The sequence below is a fragment of the Trichomonascus vanleenenianus genome (genome assembly GCF_965637985.1).
Source record: "Trichomonascus vanleenenianus strain CLIB 3782 genome assembly, contig: TRVA0_004S, whole genome shotgun sequence".
Classification (NCBI taxonomy): domain Eukaryota; kingdom Fungi; phylum Ascomycota; class Dipodascomycetes; order Dipodascales; family Trichomonascaceae; genus Blastobotrys; species Blastobotrys vanleenenianus.
This window is the reverse complement of record NW_027481883.1, coordinates 191,264-214,553: the sequence shown is the minus strand read 5'-3', so window position 1 is coordinate 214,553 and position 23,290 is coordinate 191,264. Positions and strand designations below refer to the sequence as shown.

The window sequence follows — 23,290 nt, the reverse complement described above, 5'->3', positions numbered from 1 at the left end:
CAAATCAACTTGCAATGAGACCAACTCCAAGCAACGGATGGCGGAAACGTCAGCCGGCTGCGCACGCGCTAAATGTTCAGCCGTGCCTCACTGAGAATAATCTGCTTTCGGAGCTGAAGCGAGAGCTCTCTCTCCATGGCATGTCGTCGAAGCGGATCGAGTTCGTAAAGGCCAACCTGGCGAGGTTAGGCAAGCATATCAAGGGGCCGCGGGTCCGCCGGCTGAACGAGGTCATTCTTCCTGCCGATACCAAGCTTTTTGGTGCGACCGAACGGGCTGCATACGCCAACATCTTTGGCACTCCGTCAGAACGGAAGAAACTAGAGCATGGCGTACGGCAGAGGCACTACGACGATGTATACCAGAGGTTGTCACAGTCCTTCGAAGATACCGGTATAAAGGCGCCATATCCGGATATATCAGGGCGGTCGATAGCGCTCAATGCATGCATGAAGAACTTTCAGCTGTACAAATTTGCATTAATTCTTGAGTGCCAGCACCCCAAGTTTATCAAGTACGTTTCTCAAAAGTACAGCATGCGCGCTGAGAGGCTACAGGGCTGGGTCACAATTATTTCCAGGGATGATCTGAGAAGTGTACTGTGGGCCGTGGATTCTGGTCTTGAACCTTTAGACTACTGGAAAAAGGACATTTCTGCTGCGCCGCCGATGGATTTGCTACGCTTAGTACGAGCCAAGAGCCTGGTGATATTTTTTGACCATCAGGGAGATGGTGAGAGTCTTGAGCAGCTGTTGAAAGATTCGAGAGATGAAGTCAAGGTGAAATCGCTGGTAATTAGTCTAAAGGGTATCGGCGACCAAGGATTGGAGAATATCATTGCAAACCTCAACTCTCCTTGGAGAATTTCGCGGAATGATGAGTGTGATGGGATTGCTCAGGTTTTGAAAGAAATGTCCTCCTACGATTTAGTGCATGGCTTTATTGGTCCAGGAAAGAGATTATGCGTTACGAACAAATAGATAGATACTAACGATTTGTATATATGAATTAATACTGCACGTATGGACCTCTTGCGGCTCTGCGATATTATAATTATGTGTGAGACTCTGTAGCTTTAATACCCGAGATCTTTAATAGTCTTAACCTAGAGGGATGAGCACTTACCGAGAAAAAGAGGATACGTGCGCTGATTAATACGGTAATTAATCAAGCTCTCCCGTAGCTGTCATAGTCAAGGGCGTAGTCCCCTACTTAAGCGAATCATTCTGAGGTAAGGATGGCCAATCACCCACATGCCCGATAACATTTCGACATAGTGTAAACGTTCGGAAAGCGAAAAGGATAAATCGTCGGTGAGGAATTATAGATACTAGTGGTATACAGTAGTAAAGTTAAGTAATTCGAAGGATTTTTACGCGAAGGGCATTGCTGAAGACAATTCGATCAGCCAATTAAGATACCGGTATATTTTGCATTGATCAGTTCCGAAGCGTTTTGTTATCTGAATGTGGATTACGACTGTACGACAATATCACTCATGCAAACAGGACAGCTTAAATCCTACGAAGCTGCTGCTAAAAATTACAAGCCGTTAGGGATGTACTAAAGGATAACCCCCTCACTATAGGCAAAGTCCAGTGCTCCGAGTACTGAGTAGTCGTTCGCACAGCTAAGATTGGTGATTGGTTCTTTCGGCTGTACATTTTACGGCACTGCTATTAGCCTATAACTTGATCAGTATAGCGACATAAAGGTTCAACGTTCCGAAGTGCTCTCTCTATTAGTTACTGCAGTACCGGTATTGATTATTTTCTTGCCGTAGGAAGTATGAGATGTTTTCGACTTTAATACGTTGAAACAAATTACGGAAGTTGTCTAGCCGCAGTGAGTACGACTTAGATTGATCTCAGATTTATTTGTAGCGCTATACGGTTACACTATACTAAGCAAAGGAATACCGGTAGATTACAACACGAAAGAAAGACCTCTTTCTAATCCCTCCAAATCTGCTGCACATTGAGCTATGGGTGCTCGAGTGCTTGTCCTCGACCCTCCACCAGGTAGACGTTGAGAGCGATGGATTGCGGCTCGTGGTCTGAGACAATCCCCTGCATGTGAGCCGCAGGCGGCTCATGCAGCCAGCCAACATTCCACAAACACACTGCCCAGACAAAACTTCTTTACCCGATCCGCAGCGTCGCTCCGTTACGGAAGCCGTCTTTCCGAATGTACTGCTGTTTTGCAGGCCATGCATGACAGCGGCTCAATTACTGATACGAACAGGTCTTATCTATGGCAGGCGCGGGTACATTAAAGTATAAATGCGTATATTTGGTCACGGATCCCATTCGCCTGAGACATTCACCATTTACAACAACGTGTCGAAAGTTCGAAGGGTACTGTGCATCACCTAAAAGGAAGGAAAAAAAAATAACCTTGTTTCGAGGACCAACTGTACAAATCACGACGACGATTTTTGTGACGGCAGAGAACTACAACCGTGAGACGCACGAACTGTGTTTGAATTCAAAAACTTCACATTCGCTCGTTTAATATTTCAAGTTTTTCCAAGAAGTCTCTCGCGTGTTGGTTGTTCAAACAATGAGTCTGCCGTTCAAGCCCGAGTTCGACTCTTTTCCAGGGCGGTTCAGTAGGTAAGTTCACACAATCTTGAAAAACATATTCCCATTGTGATTTGAAAAGAATTTGGATTTTTTTTTGTTTCCAGAATGAAATGGAGAGTGTGTGTTTGGGTGCTCAGCAATGAGTTGGCCGGAGGGAAAGGGGGCTTAGACATCTTCGCCAAATTATGTCGAATCCAAGGACAATCGTGAAAGCTCAAATTCCTACGTCATTTGGGGGCTTTGAAGTTTCAAGCCCGAGTTCCAGACCCTGTCCTGCAGAAGATTGATTAAGCGGGAAGAGGCTTGGTACGGGGAATACGCTCATTACTGCCAAGCAAGGCGAATAATCTTATTTTCAGTGAATGATATCAGGCCTGAGCCAGGGGTGCGAGCCCATTGCGAGGGTTTCACCTTTTTTCCCTCACTCTTACTTCTCTTTCCGCCAACTCAGTTTCCCAGTGTTTGATCAGCTATTTCTGCAGGCTGAGCGAAAAGCGAAAAAAGGACTTTTGGGCTTTTCCTCATTGCCAGCATATTGGAAGGAAAATCATTGATTCTCGAATTATGGGATTGTTGTCATCATGTCTGCCGTACTAACCACCGTGTATCGTAGATCGTCGAAAAGCATACCGTCAGTGCTGAGGTCGCGGTCTGTGTCCAAACTTGCATATTTATTTATTATGCTCGCTGTGTGCGTGCTGGTTTTGTTGATTCCGTCGCTGCGATCTCTGCTGGTGCCCGAGTTTGGGGTCATGGAGATGAAAGACGATCCGTCTGTAGAAAACGTCTACCACTACGACCTGGGCAAGGCCCGCGGCACGGGCCAAGGCTGGAATCGAAACGAGCGAGTTTTGTTCCTGGTGCCCCTACGAGACGCCGCGCCCCACTTGCCAATGTTTTTTGGCCACATGGATAACTTGACCTACCCGCATAACCTTATCGATCTTGCATTCCTGGTCTCCGACTCGAAGGACAACACCCTTACCATGCTCAACGAGTTCCTCGTGAAGTCCCAGCAAAACCCCGACCCGTCCAAGCGGTTCGGCTCGATCGACATTTATGAGAAGGACTTTGGCCAGGCAATTGGCCAGGGCTTCTCTGACCGACACGGCTTCGCTGCCCAGGGACCGCGACGAAAGCTCATGGCGCGGGCTCGAAACTGGCTTCTTAGTGTGGCACTCAAGCCAGACCACTCGTGGGTCTACTGGCGAGATGCCGATGTCCAGACCGTACCCCCGACCGTTCTCGAGGATCTCATGTCTCACGACAAGGATGTCATTGTGCCAAACGTTTGGCGTCCTCTGCCAGACTGGCTCGGCAATGAGCAGCCGTACGACCTCAACTCGTGGCAGGAGAGTGAGACTTCGCTCCAGCTTGCTGAGCAGCTTGATGAGGACGCAGTAATTGTAGAGGGCTATGTCGAATACGCCACTTGGCGTCCACATTTGGCTTATCTGCGAGACCCATACGGAGATTCAGCTGTTGAAATGGAGCTGGACGGTATTGGTGGTGTTTCCATTCTCGCTAAGGCCAGCGTGTTTAGAAGCGGTGCACATTTCCCAGCATTTTCCTTCCAGCGACATGCCGAGACCGAAGGTTTTGGCAAAATGTGCAGGCGGATGGGCTACTCTGTGGTGGGACTGCCGCACTACACCATTTGGCACATTTACGAGCCGTCCACTGATGATCTTAAGCACATGGAATGGATGGCTCAGGAAGAGGAGCGACAAGCCAAGGAGGCGCGACTCCGCGAGTTGCATGACAAGAAGTGGCAGGCTGGTTTCCAGGACGTCGGCAAGGAGTGGGCCGTTGAGAAGGCCAACATGCTCAAAAATACGGAGATGGACGTGAGTGAACTTAAGGAAGATTGGTACAACGGCGACTCGCCTGATCTTATCAATCCAAAGGGTAATTCTGCTAGGCACGGAGCTCGTCCTGTAAAGGATGCAGTAGATAAGGGTGCTGCAGCAGCGAAGAAGAATCAGCCTCAGCCTGCTCCAGCAGCTAAAAAGAATCAGCCGCAGCCTGCTCCTGCACAAGCTCCCGCCGACAATAAAAAGGGTACTAACCAAAAACAACAATAAGGTAAATAATTAGTTCGGGCAAGAAGGTGATGGGGTTTATAGAATAGTGTACTGCGACTACATTAAGTTAGCTCGATGGTAATACGTGTGTGTACCGTATATCGACCAAGTCTGCGGGTGAGATTCATTTAAGCAATGGGATCTGCTTGCCACATTTGCGGTCATAGTACCGGGTAGGTAGTGCCAGAAGTAACGCCCTATATATATTAAGTCCAATTATTTTGCTGTCTTTCAAATAATACTGGTATAAGTTTGCGCCAATCTTAGTGGTGCGACTGTCACTGTCAGGTACCGGCACGGCTATCGCAGTCAGGTACAAGTGTGGCTGTCACTGTCAGGTACCGGGATATCTGTCACTACAGCACCGATGTGTCGGAAGGATCGGCGATCATAATCTCATCGAACGAGACATTAACGAAATATTTTTTTTTCTTCAACAGATTCTCACTGCAGTTGGCAAAATGGTATTGACATATCGCTTATTCAGCCCCTGGACGGTGGCTTGGAATGATGTAGTGGAGATGGCAGAAGTTAACGCTAGGGCGTTTGAGTCTACTCCCTATAATGCATGGTGGTTGGGCCCCAGGTTCTCCAACACGATAACGATAGAAGACGTCAAGAAAAGATACCCCGGGGAATACCAGAGGCAATTGGACGCAATAGTCGACCATGCTAAATGTCAGAGAAAGCGAGTCATGACATTTGCTAGAAGCTTCCTAGCTCATATTCACAAACCAGGACAAGCCGTGTACGGCGCTTATGACGGAAGTAATCTCGTGGGCGTGGCTGTTTGGCACTACCCCGGTAAGCTGGGCAAGGATCTTGACAGACAGCTTGGACGAACAGGCGTGAAATGGTGGATATATGACCTGTATATTAAAGTCCGGACTGCTGTAGGCGAGTTCTTGGACTATCTCTTCGAGGACGACCACCCAATGGAAAATGTGCGGGGCACTATGGGACTCGAGCTGCTGCGACAAGGGTACGACAGGATCCCCGAAACCTATAACGAGAACGAGCCAAAGGCATACGAAGAATTGGTCAAGCTGTCCTATCCACGCTCTAAGTACGTATACCTGCATTTGTTCTTCATAGACTCTAGGGCACAGCGCCAAGGGTTCGGGAGACAGTTACTGAGCTATACCATTTCTCAGGTCCCCAGCGTCCGTACTACCTTTGAAAATGGCTCGGTCGGTCCACAGAAGTTCATGCTTTCAGCACTTGCCCAGGCTGTGCCATTGTATAAATCGGTGGGATTCTTCGAAACTGCCAGAACCGCCCCAGAAATTAACGACAAGGTCAAAGAAAAGTTACGTATGGAAATGGTCCGCCATGACTACGAAAAGAATTAGAACAGCTCTATAGATATGTACAGATAGTCGTTTATTTGAGGTTGCTGTGGACTTTTATAACGTCGTCCAGGTCCTCTAGGTTAGCAATTAGTTTCTCGTGGATGACTTGCTTGTCATCGTCTAGCGACGATTCGGGAACGGCGGTGTCTTCGTTGGCTGCGTACTCGAGACCGAAGTCAACAACGGTAAACTCATCTTTAAGAGTTTGAACGACCCGGTTGGTTTCTGTAACCTCAGTATAAACCATCGCCATCCCGTCAACCTCTCCAATGTCCTCGGCACCAGCCTCAATAGCCTTATCCATGACGGCATCAATCTCAGCATCCACTTTGATATATCCACGTTTTGTGAACAGGAACATTGTAGGGCTGAAATTGCCCGACAGCTTTGTGAAACACGCCTTGATCTGGCCGGCAGTTCTAGCCTTGTTATCGGTCAATGCCTCAACGACAAATGATACTCCATTGACCATGCCTTCATACACCGCCATTTCCGAGTTAGTACCAGATCCACCAGCAGACCCGCTACCTCGTTTAATGGCATTTTCAATCACTCTTTTGGCGACATTTGCTGAACCTCCGTTAGTGCTTCATTCGGGTCCAGGCTTCGTTATAACTTACCTCGGCTCGCATTTTCAATAGCGGTAGCCAGCTGAAAGTTTATTGATGGATCAGGGCTTCCACCGACTAAGCTGTATTAGCACTTTTTTATAGTTCACCAGCATGGATTAATAACTGTACCTTTGGTTGCAACTGCGATGATCTTAGCGAACTTAGTCGCAGTAGCATTTTTCAGCCCATCATTCTTAGCTTTGTCATGCTTGATCTTTGACCATTTGTTATGGCCAGCGAAAAGAGCTCTCTGGCTTGAGAACCTTCGCACAGCTTGTCGTATCATCTTCGACGCCTTTTAGATCTTTGGGGGAGATGGCAGACTCCAGATTTCGGCTTGAAAAAGTTAGATGTCACGTGACGACGATTGAAGTTCGCGAAATATTGGAGGACATTGCGGGAATATTTGCCGGAATTTGATATAACAGGGCAATATGTATTTATGGATATGTAGTTGGAGTTTGGTATACTGATCGCTAGTCGATTGAAACGAGAGCCACCCTATGAGCCGCATAATATGCGGCGACATGGACCCTACCTCTTTTCATCTTAATATTCACCCCATATTCACGCTACTCAAGCAGTTAATATAAATGCAGTGAAATAACTTATGATTTTTAACGATTTATAGAAACTCTAGCCTTGGCCCCGCTCAAAAAAGGTGCTACAGTAATACAGGTACATAAGGCTTTGGTTGGACAGTGCGAAGGGAGGGGCGCGCCCTCCGCTGTCACCGTCTACCATCACGAACTGCAGTAACCCAGCCTATAACCTACAAACCCACCCCTTATCAATGTCACAGTCGACGAGAGAGTACGACAAGCGAAATTTCCTGGCCGTCATTGGCGATGAGGATACGGTCACTGGTATGCTGCTAGCCGGAATTGGCCACGTTTCCGAAGACAAGTCGAAGAACTTCATGGTGGTTGATGCAAAGACCAGCCCAGAGCAGATTGAAAAGAAGTTCGATGAGTTCACCAATACAAGGAAGGACATTGCAGTACTGTTGATCAACCAGCATGTATGTGGATTTTATTGTAAAGTTTTGAAATATCTGACTGTTATTTAGATTGCGGACAAGATTCGATTCCGAATTGATACATACACCCAGGCATTCCCAGCGCTGTTGGAGATCCCATCCAAGGACCATCCATATGGTAAGTTTGGTTGTTTGAAATTATGGTTTTTTGCTAATGTGAATTAGATCCGGAGAAGGATTCGATCTTGAGACGAGTCCGACGACTTTTTGGCGAGTAATTGTCCTATAAATATTGGTATAACTCACACGAATCAAACCGTATTGCATTTACTATTGTACTATGTCATTTTACGTTGCAATTGACTGTAGCGTGGTTTTTATTAAACATTTAGCAGGCCGGATGTTATTACTGTCGAGCCGAGCACAACTGTTATGTGTTCGATCGAAATACCCCTTGAACAGCTGGAACGGTACCAACTCTACAGAGAGCGTAATGTTTGCTATAGGGATAAGTATGCCAAAGCACGCGCCCAAGCAACTAGTTCGCTCTCCCAGGGGTTGTTAATGCTATTGCTTGCCATAGATAGATGTATAGTCAAATGAAGGAAAAGGTTTAAATAATTTCTTATTATCAACCCCTAAAGTACATTACTCGCGTTACAGTTCTACATCATCCATCTCCTCCGGAGCTAGTAGCTCCGGAGCTGTGGAAGACGTATTGCTCTTGTTCTTTTTCTTGTTCTTCCTCTTTTTCTTCTTGGTCTCGGTAGGCGCTTCGGCAGACGCTTCGACAGTAGTATTGGCCTCTGATGCCATTGCGTCCGACTCCTTCTCTTCATTGACGGCTCCATCGCGCTGAGTAAGGTTCTCTACCACCACTGTCCCGGCTGTGTTTATAGGCGTCTCCGGTTCAGCATTTACGTCTGTCAGATCCTCAGCACCGGGCATTTCAGTTTCTGGCTCAACATCTACAATGCTTGCACCAACACCATTGGGCTCTTTATGCTCAATTTCACCATCCTGCGAGCTCCTGGTCAGCTCCTCTACCGCCTTCTCTTGGGAAGGCTCCATCTGCGGTATCGCTTCCTCAATTGGGCTCGCCTCTGTCGCTTCAGAAGACTCCAACGATATCGCTTCCTCAGATGGGTTCACCTCTACCGCTTTCTCTTCAACCTCCGGTATCGCTTCCCCAAGGTTAACCTCTACCGGCTGTTCTTCCACTATACCATGTCTTATCTCTTCTGTCGAAGAAGGCTTTGGCTCAGTCTCCGCTCCTTCGCCAGCTTCCTCCTCCTCCTCCTCTTCTTCTTTTGGAAGCTCTGGCACCGGCTTGTCAACGTCCAAGCTTTTCTTGGCTTCCTCTCTCTCATGAATACTTGGCGCCGTTACCTTCATTTGAGGAACAGTACTAGGCTGCGAGCCAGAGGCACTACTAGAATGAGACTCTGTTCGCGGCAATGGCGGGCGGTTCTTGGGATCCGCGTCCAGATAGTATGCAGTAACACCGACCAACCGTCGCTCTGTCTCGCATGCCTTAACCCACTCAGGAGCAACAACCGGAATATTCAGCTCCTGGGCCTTCATGCATTGAGCGCCCTCGGCTCGGGTGCAAATGAAATGTGTAGTGTCAACCTTGACGGCATCCTGGAGTGGTTTCGCACCAATCTTGTTGGCAATTTCAGCCAACTGGCTGGCATCAATCTGTGAGCCCTCCAGACTACCGACACACATGGTAATACCAGTCAGGTCAGTCATCTTGGACGTCTTGAGGGAGACAACCTCCGAGATATAGGTCCCTGCCGTAGTAGCCAACTTAAGGTGGAAAGTGTACGCAGTGTCAATTGCCAGGCCGCTAATCTTAGTAGAGGTCCGCTGCAGCGGGTTCGTAATAACACCAAACCGCGCATTGTTCTTGTACAACGTCAGCGACTTGACCCTGGCGGTGGCTACGTCAATCCTGTCCCACTCGAGCACGACCGAAGTCTGCGTGATATTGCGAATTCGCAGGCGAGGCTGGGAGGGCGCCCGCACGCCAAACTCCTCTAATATCTCGGCCTGGACCCGATCGAAAATCTGGCGGTTCGACGCCTCTTCCTTCTGGTCCCGTTCACACGATATCTTGACAATTGAGCCGGCCTCCACGTTTTCCGGCAGCAGTAGGGTCGGGAACTCAATGAGATGGTGGTCTTTGGTCAGCAGAAGCGCCAGCGAGGCATCGAGCTTGCCCACTGTCAGCGAAACTTCTACCATTGTATCTTGTCGTCGCTTTAGTAGTTATATCGTCGTCGATTTGTTAGCCTGAAGCACCGTCCTAATGCTGTGCATTTGACACGCGTCCCCAAAGTCGATTGCCCAGCTAATTGTGAATTAACGGCTCTCTAATTATGCATACTTTCATACTCCGCCCCCTCGGAGATCCGATGGGGCAGCAGCTGGGACCGACCGACGTAGCCTCCTTTCATGGATAGCCTGGCAAGACGACGACGACGACGACGACAACACCAAGACTAGAACACAATGGCTGACCAATCGACTCCGGCCGTTGTCATGGGTAAGTGGAACAGAGCAATTGAACATGGACAAGATATGCTAACGGCTTTTTAGACAAGTAAGTGGCGGATTCCGCTACCGGATTACGGGGGGGGGGGGGGTGTCAAGTGATGATAGGTGAAGTGATAGACTAACATGGGGTATTATAGCGGTACCGGGTACACCAAGCTGGGCTACGCGGGTAACGACTCTCCGTCCTTTGTGTTCCCGACGGTGATTGCCACGCGGCAGGGCTCTGGGTCCAAGGGCAAGGGCGGAGCACACCTGTCGGGTAAGCGGGGCACGGAGGACCTCGACTTCTTCATTGGCGACGAGGCGCTCGTCAAGGGCGAGGGCGCCGGGTACGGCATCAATTACCCGATCCGCCACGGCCAGATCGAGAACTGGGACCACATGGAGCGGTTCTGGGAGAACTCGATCTTCAAGTACCTGCGGTGCGAGCCGGAGGACCACCACTTCCTGCTGACCGAGCCGCCGCTCAACCCGCCCGAGAACCGAGAGCGCACCGCCGAGATCATGTTCGAGACATTCAATTGCGCTGGGTTGTACATCGCGGTCCAGGCGGTGCTGGCGCTCGCCGCATCGTGGACCTCGAGCAAGGTGACGGAGCGGACGCTGACCGGCACGGTCATTGACTCGGGCGACGGTGTCACGCACGTCATCCCCGTCGCGGAGGGCTACGTAATTGGCTCTGCCATCAAGAACATCCCCATCGCGGGCCGGGACATCACGTATTTCATCCAGAGCCTGTTGCGGGACCGGAACGAGGCTGATACGAGCTTACGCACCGCGGAGCGCATCAAGGAGGAGTACTGCTACGTATGCCCGGACATCGTCAAGGAGTTCAACAGGTACGACCGCGAGCCGGAGCGGCTGGCGCACCTCATGGTCGAGAAGGTCGTGGGCACCAAGCCGACCCGTGTCGACATTGGCTACGAGCGGTTCCTGGCCCCGGAGATCTTCTTCAATCCGGAGATCGCGAGCAACGACTTCCTGACCCCGCTGCCGGACGTGGTCGACGCCGTCGTGCAGGCGTGCCCGCTCGACGTGCGCAAGGGCCTTTACAAGAACATTGTCCTCTCCGGTGGCTCCACCATGTTCCGCGACTTTGGGCGCCGCCTGCAGCGGGACATTCGGTCCCTTGTCGACACGCGAATCCACCGCAGCGAGCAGCTGAGCGGCGCCAAGTCCTCCGGCATAGACGTCCAGGTCATCACCCACAAGAAGCATCAGCGTCAGCGAAACGCCGTTTGGTTCGGCGGCTCCTTGCTCGCCCAGACGCCAGAGTTCAAAAACTTCTGCTACACCAAGAAGGACTACGACGAACGAGGCCCTGGCATCGTCCGACAATACTCCGTCTTCAATGTCCCCACCTAAACTATCTGTATCCTACTACTTACCTTTAGGGAATTGTACTACCACCCGATTCAATATCTCCGCGCAGCGGAGCCCCAAAGGGGGGGGGGGGGGGACTGGTCCCCCCATAAACACACATCTGCTTAACCAACTCCCCGTGGCTCCGCGCAGCAGAGGTTCTGCTGGCTACACCATCTCCGCAATTTATCATGGGGGCCAGCCCCCAAACCCCCGTAACTCCGCGCAGCGGAGAAGATCAGGATATCAAATAACTTAGGACATATATTTACAAGAGGAAATAACTCGTTAGAACTTCTGGCCAAGAACGCTTCGGATAAAGTTGGCGCAATCGAACTTGATGACGACCTTGTTGGAGGTCTTCTTGACTACAATCTTGGACTTGTCAATGACGAGATGCTTCTGAAGATCCTGCCGCAGTTGCTCGGCGTTGCCCTCAACGTTTCGAATGACCGTGTGAATGTTGCCGTCAGAGACTTTGATGTCCCGGTACACCGGCAGCTTGCCACTCTTGGTCCGCTTCACGTTGTACCATGCGCCAGCGTCGGCCTTCTGGAGAACGAGTGAAGATGCATCGATTTCGTCTAGTGATGGGAACTTGTCCGCAGTTGTGTTCTGTCGTGGGTCCAGACTCAGACGCGGAGCACTGGATGCAAAGTATCGAACCCCATTAACGGGTCTCAGGATCGGCCTCGCAAGTCTAAGCATTTGTTCCCTTACCGTTCAGACCTGGTCCTGTCGTGAGGTTTGAAAAATTGGTGATCCGAAAAACCCGGTCTGGGGTATACCGTTAAGCCGCACATTAATAGTGAACATTTCAGTATAAAAAATCAAGCCTCACGCGGCTCGCCTTCTCCGCCATTATCGAGGCCCAAGAATTACTGGAATAGACTGATTGTAGCAGCCATTGTAATAAAAATAGATTAGTAAGCATCTCCGCGTAGCGGAGCCACGGGGGCTTGGGGGTTGGCCCCCATATTGAATTGGTGGTAACACAATTTCTATAGTAAGTAGGTCATTACGGGAATAGATTAGTGAGTCCAGATTCGAACTTTTTTATCTCTGCCACCGGAGACTACCCGCTCGCCGTCTATACTCCAATCCACAGCATACACAGCATCTTTGTGGCCCGGCAGATCAGTGTGCAGTTTCCTAGTCTTAACGTCCCACACTTTAAGGGTTGTATCCTTCGACGCGCTGACGAGATATCGGCAATCGCTCGACCAAGCTACCTGGTATGCATCGGCAACATGCCCGCGGAAGGTGCCCAGGAAGTTTCCGTCTCGACCGTCCCACAGCTTTACAGAGTTGTCAAACGATGCGGAAGCAAAGAATCGCCCATCCGGCGAGAATGCAACATGGTTGACCACCTTCTGGTGGCCAGTGAGTCGCTTAATGGGCTTGCTGCTCTTGCTGGGCTCCCACATGTACATGGTAAGGTCGTCACTGGCACTGACAAGCCTCTCAACCACCTTACCTCCAACACGCGCCAGCTTCTCAAAGTTCAGCTGCGCCTTGACCTTCATCTCAGCCTGCTGGCTATCAGTAACAGGCTGCCCTCCCTTGTTGTCGAACGGACCAACTCGCAGCGCATGCTCAGTAGAAAGCGCCAGGTGGTTGACCCAGTGTGCATGGCCCTTGAGCGTGTTGACCAGCCGGCCGTCCTTGGAACTCCAGACCTTAATCGTCTTGTCGTGCGCAGCAGAGTAGATATCGCCGAGACCGCCCCATTTAACGCACTTGACAAACCCAGTGTGCCCGCCCATGGAGAAGAGGCACACCTGTCGCACTACGTCCCACACTCGGACTGTACCGTCCTTGGAGCACGAAGCAAGCCGCGGAGCCTGGCCTACTTCGACCAAATGGTACGGTTCCCAGCTAAGCGAGGCAACGAGATCACCGTGGCCAGTCAATGGGCGCCCAATCTGCTCGCCAGTCTTAGGATCCCAGATGCGAATAGTGCGGTCCTGCGACCCGGTAGCTATGTACCGCCCATCAGGGCTCCAGCTGACGGCCAGAACAGCGTCCTTGTGCCCAGAAAGCGTCTTGAACGAGGTCTGCGTGTAGCAATCCCAGATCCGTGCCGTGGCGTCGCCACTACCGGTGACCATGCGCGATGAGGTGTGCGGGGCAAACTGCGCGGCAAGGATAATTGTGCCGTGGCCAGACATCTCCGAGGAGGATCTAGTCACAGGCTTGACCCTGAACACCGCTCGCGGAGTGTACACCAGCTTGAATTCATCCTCAGAGGTCTTGTGCCCCGGCTTGAGCACCGACGAATAAATATTGTCCTTGATGTCTATCAGAGAGGTCTCAGTCGCTGACTGGCTCTTAATAAGCGAGAATGTGTATGGAACTGGGTCCTCTTCGTCGTGACCAAGCAGCTGGTTAAGCAGGTCCTCGAGCTGCTTCTCGGTCGTCCCGCCAGGTACCCGGATGTTGCCGCCTACTGATTCGCCCGTATCAGCGGCCTGGAACTGGATCGTCACATTGGGCAAGTCCTCGGGCACCAGGTCAACCTCTCGGGCCAGCTGGGCCTCTCTCTTCTGCCTTTTTGAAGGCGGAGGTACTAGTGTCGCCATTCTATATCTATCCTAATACACAGCAGCGATTCTATACACAGCAGTTACCTGGTGGGCTGAAATTTTTTTATCGCCGCCGCTCAGCCGTGCGTGAAAAGTCTAGATCGCCGTGGGAAAAAAAAATTTCATTCCCAAAGCGGTTTATGCAGGATCTGATAAATATCGGATGGTAACCTCCTGATCACGATATCATCACCAAAAGATAGAAAAAGATAGAAAAATGGATGAACTTCGACAGTCTGATGGGCAGGGCCAGGAGCTCTCTGCTCTGAGAGCGACTCTTCTCAACCTTGATGGAAAGACCCAGCTGGCTCACCGGTTCAGGGCTCTGTTCCACCTTAAGAGCTTGGGCACTGAGGGAGACAAGCAGGCGATTGACGTGATCGCCGAAGGATTCAAGGACGAATCCGAGCTCCTCAAGCATGAAATTGCATACGTTCTGGGCCAGACCAAGCAGTTGTATGCTATCGAGCCACTGAAGGGGGCGCTGGCCGACCTCAACCAGCAGGCCATGGTGCGACACGAGGCAGCTGAGGCCCTGGGCGCTATTGGCAGCGATTCGTGTCTCGAGATCCTGCAGAAGTACCTCAAGGAGGACCCGCTCGAGGTTATTCGACAGACGTGCGAGCTGGCTATCGACCGAATCAACTGGGAGAACTCGGAGAAGGCGAAGAACGAGAAGCTCCAGGAGAGCGCGTTCAGCTCGATAGATCCGGCCCCGCCACTTCCTACCGAGAATAATGACAGCGTGGAGAAGCTGCAGAAGTTGCTCAACAACCAGGAGGAGACTCTGTTCAACCGATACCGGGCCATGTTCCGACTGCGAGATATTGGCACCACCGAGGCTGTTCACGCCCTGGCATCTGGTTTCGAGGACCCTTCGGCGCTGTTCCGACACGAAATTGCCTATGTGTTTGGCCAGCTGTGTAGCCCGGACTCTGTTCCTGCGCTGATCAAGGTGCTGGGCAACGAGAAAGAGGAAGGCATGGTGCGGCACGAGGCAGCCGAGGCTCTGGGCTCTATCGCCACCGACGATGTTCTGCCTATTCTCACCAAGTTTGCCAAGGATTCGGAGGTTGTTGTGCGACAGTCTGCCGAGGTTGCCCTTGACATGTACGAATACGAAAACTCTGGTGAGCTCGACTACACCGAAATCAAGGCCTAATCTTAATTCTACTAATAAATATAGTCTATTTTCTTTTCTATCCATTGTGTTCTTCGATCTACTTATTTATGTCTTCCGGTCGATTTATCCTCGATTTATCCATTGTATTCTTCAATGTACCTGCTGTAATCTTCAATCCACCTGTATTGTATTTTTCGAGCTAACTATTTATTGTGCTGTTCGGTCTAGCTATTGTATTCTTCTATCTCATGGCGCGTACTGTATAATTCTATCTCGAGGCGTATAGTGTATAGCTCTATCTCATGGCATGTATACATCTGTCTATACTTCTATGGCAAGTAACCTTCTATCGTATGGTGTAGCAATTGCCAATTAATAAGAACTGAGCTAAGCCCCGGTACCCCAATAGTGTTCAAAGCGGTATAACTGTCTCAATGAACTACAGCATTTCAGTATCAGATGGTGTATACATGTGGTAGCCGTACAGAAAGAGTTCTATTGTACCGGTACATCTAACTCAAAACAGGAGCTCTACGTCAGGAAATCACATTTTCGCTTATTCTGTAGCTTCAAGACTATATTCTCAGGCTAGGCTATATATTCGAAAGTGTTCGACCTGGCAAATTTGTACATTTATTTTGGCAGAGGATAGATAGACTTTCGTCTACCATAGGAATCTCCGCGCAGCGGAGCCACGGGAGTTCGAGGGCCGGCCCTCGATTATCTTCTCTCTACAAGCAATGTTTACTCCAAGGCAGGCCCTTAAAGAAAACTCGGATAGCAGAAGAAAAGAAGATTGATGGGGGTCAAATAGTCTATACAAATACAAAAGTTAGTTATTCTGTCGGAATCGATAGTTGCACTTGGTGCAGGTATAGAATACCGTAGCACCTTCGTCGGCACTTCGCAGCTGGAGGGTATGATACTGCATCTCGTCGTTACCACACTTGGGACATTTTTCCTTAATAGTTGCGCCCTCCTCCACTTCGTCGCTATCAAGGATCGTCTTAACCTCAGATCGCTTCAGTCGCAATGTCGAAGGGAATGCATTAGCGGATGATTTCGTCACCACCTGGAGGTTTGCAAAGTCTACACTAGTTAGAACACATTAAAAAACAACCACCAAATCAAATAAGTGCTCACCTTTTGATGGATACGACTGGCCGCAGTGGAAACAGTCCAGCGTTGATTTCTTATCGGTAACCGACTCTAAAAGGTTACCACAACTCGTGCAGAAGATCAAACTGCCAACCGCTGACATCTTATATCAAATAAATATTGCAAATAAATAAATAACCCCTGCTGGCCTCAATATACCGGAATAACCCTCGTTCCTGGCTATCTCGCTTCTCGTTGACGGTTCTCGGTGGTTGACGGTGATCTGAAATTTTATTCCGGGCCCGGAAAAGGGTTGGAAGGTGGTGGATTTTCCACGCCGCGCAGGGGAGTCGCGAAAAACCAAACGGGCCACACTCCTTTGGATCAGACACTCCACGGGAAGAAGAAGAAGAGAAGATGGCTCAACAGGCGATTCCGATGCCGGACATGTCGAACGCCATTGTGGCGCAGGACGAGATGGGCCGGCCCTTCATCATTGTGCGGGACCAGGGCAAGAAGCGACGACAGCACGGGATTGAGGCTGTCAAGAGCAACATCCTGGCCGCCAAGACGGTGGCCAACATCGTCAAGACGAGCTTGGGGCCCCGGGGCATGGACAAGATCCTCATCTCCCCGGACGGCGACATCACCGTGACCAATGACGGCGCCACCATCCTCGGGCAGATGCAGGTCGAGAACCAGATTGCTAAGCTGCTCGTCGAGCTGTCCAAGTCGCAGGACAACGAGATTGGCGACGGTACCACCGGTGTCGTCGTGTTGGCCGGCGCGCTGCTGGACCAGGCGTCCGAGCTCATTGACAAGGGCATCCACCCGATCAAGATCGCCAACGGCTTCGATGAGGCGTGTAAGGTGGCCGTAGAGACGCTGAACAAGGTGTCTGACGTCGTTCCGGTGAGCCGCGAGGACAAGACGAACCTGCTCAAGGCGGCGCGGACGTCGCTCGGTAGCAAGATCGTGTCCAAGGCGCACGAGAAGTTTGCCAATATTGCCGTAGACGCTGTGCTCTCTGTCGCCGACATGGATCGTCGGGATGTCGACTTCGAGCTTATCAAGGTCGATGGCCGACGTGGCGGATCGCTGAGCGACACAGCGCTAGTCAAGGGCGTTATCCTCGATAAGGACTTCTCGCACGAGCAGATGCCGCGTCGGGTAGAGGACGCCAAGATCGCCATTCTGACGTGCTCGTTCGAGCCGCCAAAGCCCAAGACCAAGCACAAGCTTGATATTGGGTCTGTAGAGGAGTTCAAGAAGCTGCAGAACTACGAGCAGGAGAAGTTCCAGGAAATGATCGACCGCGTTAAGGACGCCGGCGCCAACCTAGTCATCTGCCAGTGGGGCTTTGACGACGAGGCCAACCACTTGCTGCTCCAGAACGGCCTGCCAGCGGTGCGGTGGGTAGGTGGTCCGGAGATCGAGCTCATTGCCATTGCGACCCAGGGCCGCATTGTGCCGCGGTTCGAGGACCTGGCGCCGCAGAAGCTGGGTAGCGCCGGCCTGGTGCGAGAAATCGAGTTTGGCACTACGCGGGATCGCATGCTTGTTATTGAGAACTGTGCCAATCCGCGAGCCGTCACCGTGCTGGTGCGGGGCTCCAACGATATGATTGTCGCCGAGGCCAAGCGAGCGCTCCACGACTCACTGTGCGTCGTGCGAAACCTCATCACCGACAACCGAGTTGTGTACGGTGGTGGCGCTGCTGAGATTGCATGCTCTCTTGCCGTGGCGGAGAGCGCTGACCAGCAGTCGGGCATTGACCAGTATGCATTCCGGGCTTTCGCCAATGCGCTCGACGCCATCCCCATGGCTTTGGCCGAGAACTCGGGCCTGGCACCTATCGAGACCCTGTCAAGCATTAAGGCGCGTCAGGTCAATGAGAGCAACTCGCGGCTGGGCGTCGACTGCCTCAACACTGGCACCAACGACATGCGGGAGAACTTTGTCATTGACCCGCTTATTGGCAAGCGACAGCAGCTGCTGCTTGCCACCCAGCTGTGCAGAATGATCCTCAAGATTAACGACGTTATTGTTTCCGGCAAGGATGAATATTAAAAGTACCTAGACCTCCGTATATGTTATTTTGTAATGACCACCACACTGCTCTACCTTTCCGGTAACCCGCGATTATTCAATCGCTACTACTTTTACCTCCCCCCATAATCAGCAGTCATTTGTTCATGTCTTCGTCGATCAAAAAACTAAAGCTAGTTTGCACCTCTATGTATCTTAAATCGATTTCAAGCCCTGAGCACGCCCACATGAGATCAATTCCTTTAATTCTGACTTCGGTGTAACACAACCAGTCGTCGCGGCGGTTTGGGGCAGTTGGAGACGTCAATGAAGTCAGCATATTCCAGAAGAATAAGGGTTTGGTTAGCTGGAGATGTACCAGATGCTCTGTAGGGGTTAGTTGCCTTTTAATTTGCCATTGTGTTCTCCAATTCCTGTAACCGTAACGTTACCGTCAATTTGTACGGTAATTGAGTCAGATAAGCTGACTGTTCGCATCAATTCTTTGCCATCATACACGCATAGATTATTTTTGATATTGACGACTAGTCTTTTTGCCCTACCGATACCCTTAACCTCGTCCACAAAAAGTTTCAATACGGCCAGGCATTACGGTATAGCCCCGGACTCTTACAAAATCTCTGCTGTAGATTCAATTGCCTAATGCCTTTAAGAAAGAGCGATACTTCAACTTTGGAAACGTCGCTATGCGCCAGTTCAAACGTCACAGTCGATTGGAGCACATCATACTATCAGAACCCCAGGGTTGAAGTAAGTAATAAAAGTATATATATACACACTTATAAACTATGCAGCCTTGAGGACCCGCTTTTCAATGCCATCAAAGATAGAATAGTGATGCACGATCTCCAAATTCTCCGCCTCTGCATTGTACAACTTCTTAAAGTCTGTCCCCGGCTGCTGCGGCATCATCGTAGGGGTAGCGCCCATGGCAGCCATACCTCCAGCCGAGTTCTGAGAGCCGAGAATAAGCGAGTAGACGCTCTGAAGACCCAGCAAGTTGAGAAAGTACCACGACAGAGAGGACACCCATCTAACATCGAGGTCTTTAGTCATGACTCCGCTTTGCATCATGCTCTTGAACCGGATGGTCAGCGGGAAGGGCAGGCGCATGAGCACGAACCCGGCAAAAAAGGCGTTGATCCACCCCATCATCAGCGTCTGGGGCACGACCATCATGATCTGGCCCTTCATCATGCCCATCATGCCCTCCATGCTTTTGGGATCGCTGAGCATGTTGGCTCCGGCCGAGGCGGCCGTGGCATTGGGGTCCTTGAGGAATGTCCCGGCCTTGAACTTCTCACATAACTGCACCTGTCGGTTGGCAAAGGCGCTCTGTGGCAGGGAGCTGTAGTTCATACGCAACAGCGCGCTGTAGGCCAGATATTGCTGTTCTCGAATAGCTTTGGAGTCGTCGCCCCGCTTCGGCATGGGCTGAAGCAGCTGGGTGGCATAGTGGCGGATGACACCAACCAGAATCATCACCAGGAGAATGGGGAACAGCACCCAGTCCCGAAGACTGGGGTCCAGTACTAAATCAGGGACCGACATGGTTTTGTCAATTGTACCTGGGTAGCGGATGACGATGATGTTGGACATTGGGACACCATCCCACCCCGTAGCCGGAGGGACTAAGCCTCCAGATATGAATTTGTATTTAATATAACAATTACTCATCAAAAATGAAAGAAAGTAGTTTTTACAAACATCTCAAATAGATTAAGTGCTATTACGTGCCAATATTCTGTTGAATTGAGGCTAGTATGAGTGTATATGGGGGACCAGTTATATCCGGAGGGACTGAGAATCGACATATGAATAGAATTTGTTACGGGGCATTTAAAATACCAATTACTATTAAAAATGAAAGAGATTAGTTCTACATACATATCAAGTAAATAAGTGCAAAGTGATGCCAATATTTTGTGAAATTGAGGCTAAAAAATAAAACGAATGCTAACGTGCCAATATTTTGTAGAGCCACTAGGAGGGTATTTGGGGGACCCTCCCCCTTCTAGGAAGAGTGCGGACGAATAGCTCACCTTTAAGTATATAGACCCTCTTCTATACCAATTGGCGTATCCTTGCCATAAGCTCTGCTCCAGGATTGCGGCCGGATCCAGGTAGAGGGACCGCTGATCCCCAGCGCTTTACCGACCTCTCCTGCGAGTTTTTCCGCGTCGCTAAAGTTATCGCCTTCATACGCAAACATGATTATGCCACACGAGTTCTCCAACTGCTGCAGAACGTCCACTGCAATGCCCGACTCAGGGAGCTGTTTAGGAACCGGCTGGACGGCCTTGCCGACCGAATCAAGGTCCAACGCCGCTAATTGAGTCGAAATAGAGTCTGAATAAACATGGATGTTGTTCTCTGGGTCAATGGGGCTCGTTTGCAAAGCAATGTTACTTGAGCCTACCAGCAGGACCGATTTGAATGCATGCTTCTGTGCAAACGGTACGAGGGTCTCACGCACAAACCGCTGCTTGTACCCGGGCAATGTCGGCGACCGCAGCTGGACTACAGTCAGACCGCCGGCGTAGTACACATCTGCAGCCGTCGAAATCTTGTTGGTTGGAGCATCGCTCGATATGGGGTGATCCAGTGGGCCCGCAAAGGGGTACAGGTACCGGTCGTCGAGGTTACCCACAAGTTCGGCGCCCAGCGTATGTATCAGCAAGTCCACCGCCAATTGAGCAATGTTCCCGCTTGAAACGGTGGGGATAACCAGCACGCTATTCGCTATTTGGTCCATGGTTCGATGCGATTCGATTCCAGCCTGTGGCGATTCATCAATGTAAGGTGATGTGTGGCGCGCCGGGGATTATTGGGAGATTTACAAATCACCATCCTTATCGACGACCAGCGAAGGTTTTCAGAGCGAAAAGTCGTTAATAAGCAGGCGAAAGAGTACAAAGATGCCCGCAAATATCATTTGTATTGGCATGGCCGGTAAGTATAGACTAGTACAGTGATATGGTCTGTGTGGATCTTCTTTTATGGCCCGAGATCAGCGAAAACAGCTGATTCTATCGGCTATGGAGCAGATCGTAATCACGAACCCTAAATACAGTGAGCTAACTACTCAGGATCCGGTAAGACGACGTTCATGCAGCGTCTCAATTCACAACTGCACAGCAAGAAGCGTCCTCCGTACGTGATCAATCTTGATCCGGCGGTGAACAAAGTGCCCTTTGGCACGAACATCGACATCCGAGACTCGGTGAACTACAAGAAAGTGATGAAGGATTACAACCTCGGTCCTAACGGTGCCATCATGACCTCGCTGAATCTGTTTTCCACAAAGATCGATCAGGTTCTGGGCATCATTGAGAAGCGAGCACCGCAGGTGGATCATGTAATTATAGACACACCGGGCCAGATCGAATGCTTCATCTGGTCTGCCTCGGGTGCCATTATTACCGATGCCCTGGCGTCGAGCTTCCCGACCGTTATTGCATACATTGTGGATACTCCGCGGACGGCGTCTCCGGCTACTTTCATGTCCAACATGCTCTACGCGTGTTCCATCCTGTACAAGACGAAGCTGCCCATGATTATTGTGTTTAACAAGACTGATGTCAAGGACGCCGGGTTTGCCAAGGAGTGGATGTCAGATTTCGAGAAGTTCCAGCAGGTGCTGCGGGATGACGAAGAGCTTAATGGCGAGGGGGAGAACTCGTCGGGGTACATGGGCTCGCTGATGAATTCTCTGTCGCTTATGCTGGAGGAGTTCTACAGACATTTGGACGTTGTTGGTGTCTCGGCGTACACGGGCCAAGGGTTTGACGAGTTTTTAGCGGCCGTCGATAACAAGGTTGAGGAGTTCAACCGGGACTACAAGGCGGAGCGCGATGAGATTCTCAAGAAGCGGGAAGAAGAGGCTGCCAAGAAGAAGACCAAGGATCTCACTCGTCTTATGAAGGATATTGGCATCAAGGACCAAGGTGGCGAGGAGCAGGTCGATTCTATTTCTGACACTGAGGACGTTCTTGACGAGGAGGATGAGGGTGCAGGGCTTGTGGAGCGGGACGAGTTTGAAGGTGGCAGGGAGTATGATTTGCCTGATCGAAAGGGGGAGATTAATAGCTCTACGGATAAGGGTATTCAGGATCGATATAAGGAGGCGTTGAAGGCCACTGATGACGAGCGAGAAGCAGTGCTCAAGCACTACATGGAGCAGATTAACCGATAACTTTTTATAAAAAGCTCAATGAATGTACATGATTATCTACTAGGTTACACAAATCGGTCATTTGTACTGTACTGACTCTGAGTATCAGCTTGTAGTAGTATTCATTCTTCCATGTATGCTACGTAATAGGGGTGGTAGCAATTCCTATGCAGGCCCTCGGGTACCTGGGCCTCTAGTAGTAACCGCTGACGTTAACACCGCGCTGATATGTCGTCATTGGACTTTTATTAACCTTCTCAGGGTATAAAGGGGCCCTTATAGAGTGCTCTCCGATGATGAGCACACATCTGCTAGAATGTAAACACTTTCAGTCACTCTCAGTTACTTTCAGCTACAACAATAACGAATAAAATGTAGGCACAGTAGTTACGCAATCAAGAGAGCATAATACGAAGGTTCTACGACTATATAGGTAATGACGTGCTAGTAAGATAGTCCACTGCTGTGAAGTTTCGTATCCATATGAAACGGCAATGTCTCTGCGTGGTAATCGTTCGAAACCAGGTCAATTGGCTCTCCGCGAAGCAGAGCTACGGGAGCAAACCATCACCAAACACGTTGAGAACCGTTGCAGTGATGGAGGAGGGCCTCCCGAAGCCCCATGGTGTGCGGCTCACATTCCACGTGCCAAGCCCGGCGAGGTCTTGGCAAAGTCGGGCGGTGCCTGAGCACTACGAGGATCCACCGGAGCAGGAAAAAGCGTTT

The 23,290-nt window shown here is 50.5% G+C and overlaps 15 protein-coding genes across 15 annotated transcripts; 8 read left to right on the top strand and 7 right to left on the bottom strand.

Annotated features, from left to right (window-relative positions):
* Positions 1–14: 14 nt before the first annotated feature.
* TRVA0_004S02190 (uncharacterized protein) lies at positions 15–980 on the top strand (the record flags this gene model as incomplete). The annotated part of the gene is made up of 1 exon (XM_076682694.1): positions 15–980. The coding sequence occupies one exon, from the start codon at positions 15–17 to the stop codon at positions 978–980; it is 966 nt and encodes a 321-aa protein (XP_076543056.1).
* A 1,582-nt stretch (positions 981–2,562) lies between these two features.
* On the top strand, positions 2,563–4,669 carry ANP1 (ANP1/MMN9/VAN1 family protein; the record flags this gene model as incomplete). Its single annotated transcript, XM_076682693.1, has 2 exons — positions 2,563–2,615; positions 3,199–4,669. 2 exons carry the CDS (start codon positions 2,563–2,565, stop codon positions 4,667–4,669), a joined length of 1,524 nt encoding a protein of 507 aa, XP_076543055.1.
* A 461-nt stretch (positions 4,670–5,130) lies between these two features.
* Positions 5,131–6,021, top strand: TRVA0_004S02146 (uncharacterized protein; the record flags this gene model as incomplete). The annotated part of the gene is made up of 1 exon (XM_076682692.1): positions 5,131–6,021. One exon carries the CDS (start codon positions 5,131–5,133, stop codon positions 6,019–6,021), a length of 891 nt encoding a protein of 296 aa, XP_076543054.1.
* A 31-nt stretch (positions 6,022–6,052) lies between these two features.
* On the bottom strand, positions 6,053–6,918 carry DPC29 (post-initiation translation factor DPC29; the record flags this gene model as incomplete). Its single annotated transcript, XM_076682691.1, has 3 exons — positions 6,053–6,591; positions 6,642–6,707; positions 6,762–6,918. The coding sequence occupies 3 exons, from the start codon at positions 6,916–6,918 to the stop codon at positions 6,053–6,055; spliced, it is 762 nt and encodes a 253-aa protein (XP_076543053.1).
* A 507-nt stretch (positions 6,919–7,425) lies between these two features.
* Positions 7,426–7,889, top strand: VMA7 (H(+)-transporting V1 sector ATPase subunit F; the record flags this gene model as incomplete). Its single annotated transcript, XM_076682690.1, has 3 exons — positions 7,426–7,653; positions 7,702–7,789; positions 7,837–7,889. 3 exons carry the CDS (start codon positions 7,426–7,428, stop codon positions 7,887–7,889), a joined length of 369 nt encoding a protein of 122 aa, XP_076543052.1.
* Positions 7,890–8,268: 379 nt separating this feature from the next.
* Positions 8,269–9,861, bottom strand: CHS5 (Chs5p; the record flags this gene model as incomplete). The annotated part of the gene is made up of 1 exon (XM_076682689.1): positions 8,269–9,861. The coding sequence occupies one exon, from the start codon at positions 9,859–9,861 to the stop codon at positions 8,269–8,271; it is 1,593 nt and encodes a 530-aa protein (XP_076543051.1).
* Positions 9,862–10,128: 267 nt separating this feature from the next.
* ARP3 (actin-related protein 3) lies at positions 10,129–11,538 on the top strand (the record flags this gene model as incomplete). The annotated part of the gene is made up of 2 exons (XM_076682688.1): positions 10,129–10,166; positions 10,311–11,538. 2 exons carry the CDS (start codon positions 10,129–10,131, stop codon positions 11,536–11,538), a joined length of 1,266 nt encoding a protein of 421 aa, XP_076543050.1.
* Positions 11,539–11,823: 285 nt separating this feature from the next.
* Positions 11,824–12,243, bottom strand: IMG2 (mitochondrial 54S ribosomal protein mL49 IMG2; the record flags this gene model as incomplete). The annotated part of the gene is made up of 1 exon (XM_076682687.1): positions 11,824–12,243. One exon carries the CDS (start codon positions 12,241–12,243, stop codon positions 11,824–11,826), a length of 420 nt encoding a protein of 139 aa, XP_076543049.1.
* A 323-nt stretch (positions 12,244–12,566) lies between these two features.
* Positions 12,567–14,117, bottom strand: RSA4 (WD40 repeat domain-containing protein; the record flags this gene model as incomplete). Its single annotated transcript, XM_076682686.1, has 1 exon — positions 12,567–14,117. The coding sequence occupies one exon, from the start codon at positions 14,115–14,117 to the stop codon at positions 12,567–12,569; it is 1,551 nt and encodes a 516-aa protein (XP_076543048.1).
* Positions 14,118–14,337: 220 nt separating this feature from the next.
* LIA1 (deoxyhypusine monooxygenase) lies at positions 14,338–15,282 on the top strand (the record flags this gene model as incomplete). The annotated part of the gene is made up of 1 exon (XM_076682685.1): positions 14,338–15,282. One exon carries the CDS (start codon positions 14,338–14,340, stop codon positions 15,280–15,282), a length of 945 nt encoding a protein of 314 aa, XP_076543047.1.
* A 793-nt stretch (positions 15,283–16,075) lies between these two features.
* On the bottom strand, positions 16,076–16,504 carry RPA12 (DNA-directed RNA polymerase I core subunit RPA12; the record flags this gene model as incomplete). Its single annotated transcript, XM_076682684.1, has 2 exons — positions 16,076–16,332; positions 16,387–16,504. The coding sequence occupies 2 exons, from the start codon at positions 16,502–16,504 to the stop codon at positions 16,076–16,078; spliced, it is 375 nt and encodes a 124-aa protein (XP_076543046.1).
* Positions 16,505–16,779: 275 nt separating this feature from the next.
* On the top strand, positions 16,780–18,411 carry CCT5 (chaperonin-containing T-complex subunit CCT5; the record flags this gene model as incomplete). The annotated part of the gene is made up of 1 exon (XM_076682683.1): positions 16,780–18,411. One exon carries the CDS (start codon positions 16,780–16,782, stop codon positions 18,409–18,411), a length of 1,632 nt encoding a protein of 543 aa, XP_076543045.1.
* Positions 18,412–19,176: 765 nt separating this feature from the next.
* On the bottom strand, positions 19,177–19,941 carry EMC3 (ER membrane complex subunit EMC3; the record flags this gene model as incomplete). The annotated part of the gene is made up of 1 exon (XM_076682682.1): positions 19,177–19,941. The coding sequence occupies one exon, from the start codon at positions 19,939–19,941 to the stop codon at positions 19,177–19,179; it is 765 nt and encodes a 254-aa protein (XP_076543044.1).
* A 493-nt stretch (positions 19,942–20,434) lies between these two features.
* ADD66 (Add66p) lies at positions 20,435–21,145 on the bottom strand (the record flags this gene model as incomplete). The annotated part of the gene is made up of 1 exon (XM_076682681.1): positions 20,435–21,145. One exon carries the CDS (start codon positions 21,143–21,145, stop codon positions 20,435–20,437), a length of 711 nt encoding a protein of 236 aa, XP_076543043.1.
* Positions 21,146–21,335: 190 nt separating this feature from the next.
* NPA3 (GTPase NPA3) lies at positions 21,336–22,585 on the top strand (the record flags this gene model as incomplete). The annotated part of the gene is made up of 2 exons (XM_076682680.1): positions 21,336–21,342; positions 21,480–22,585. 2 exons carry the CDS (start codon positions 21,336–21,338, stop codon positions 22,583–22,585), a joined length of 1,113 nt encoding a protein of 370 aa, XP_076543042.1.
* Between the last annotated feature and the right edge of the window lie 705 nt (positions 22,586–23,290).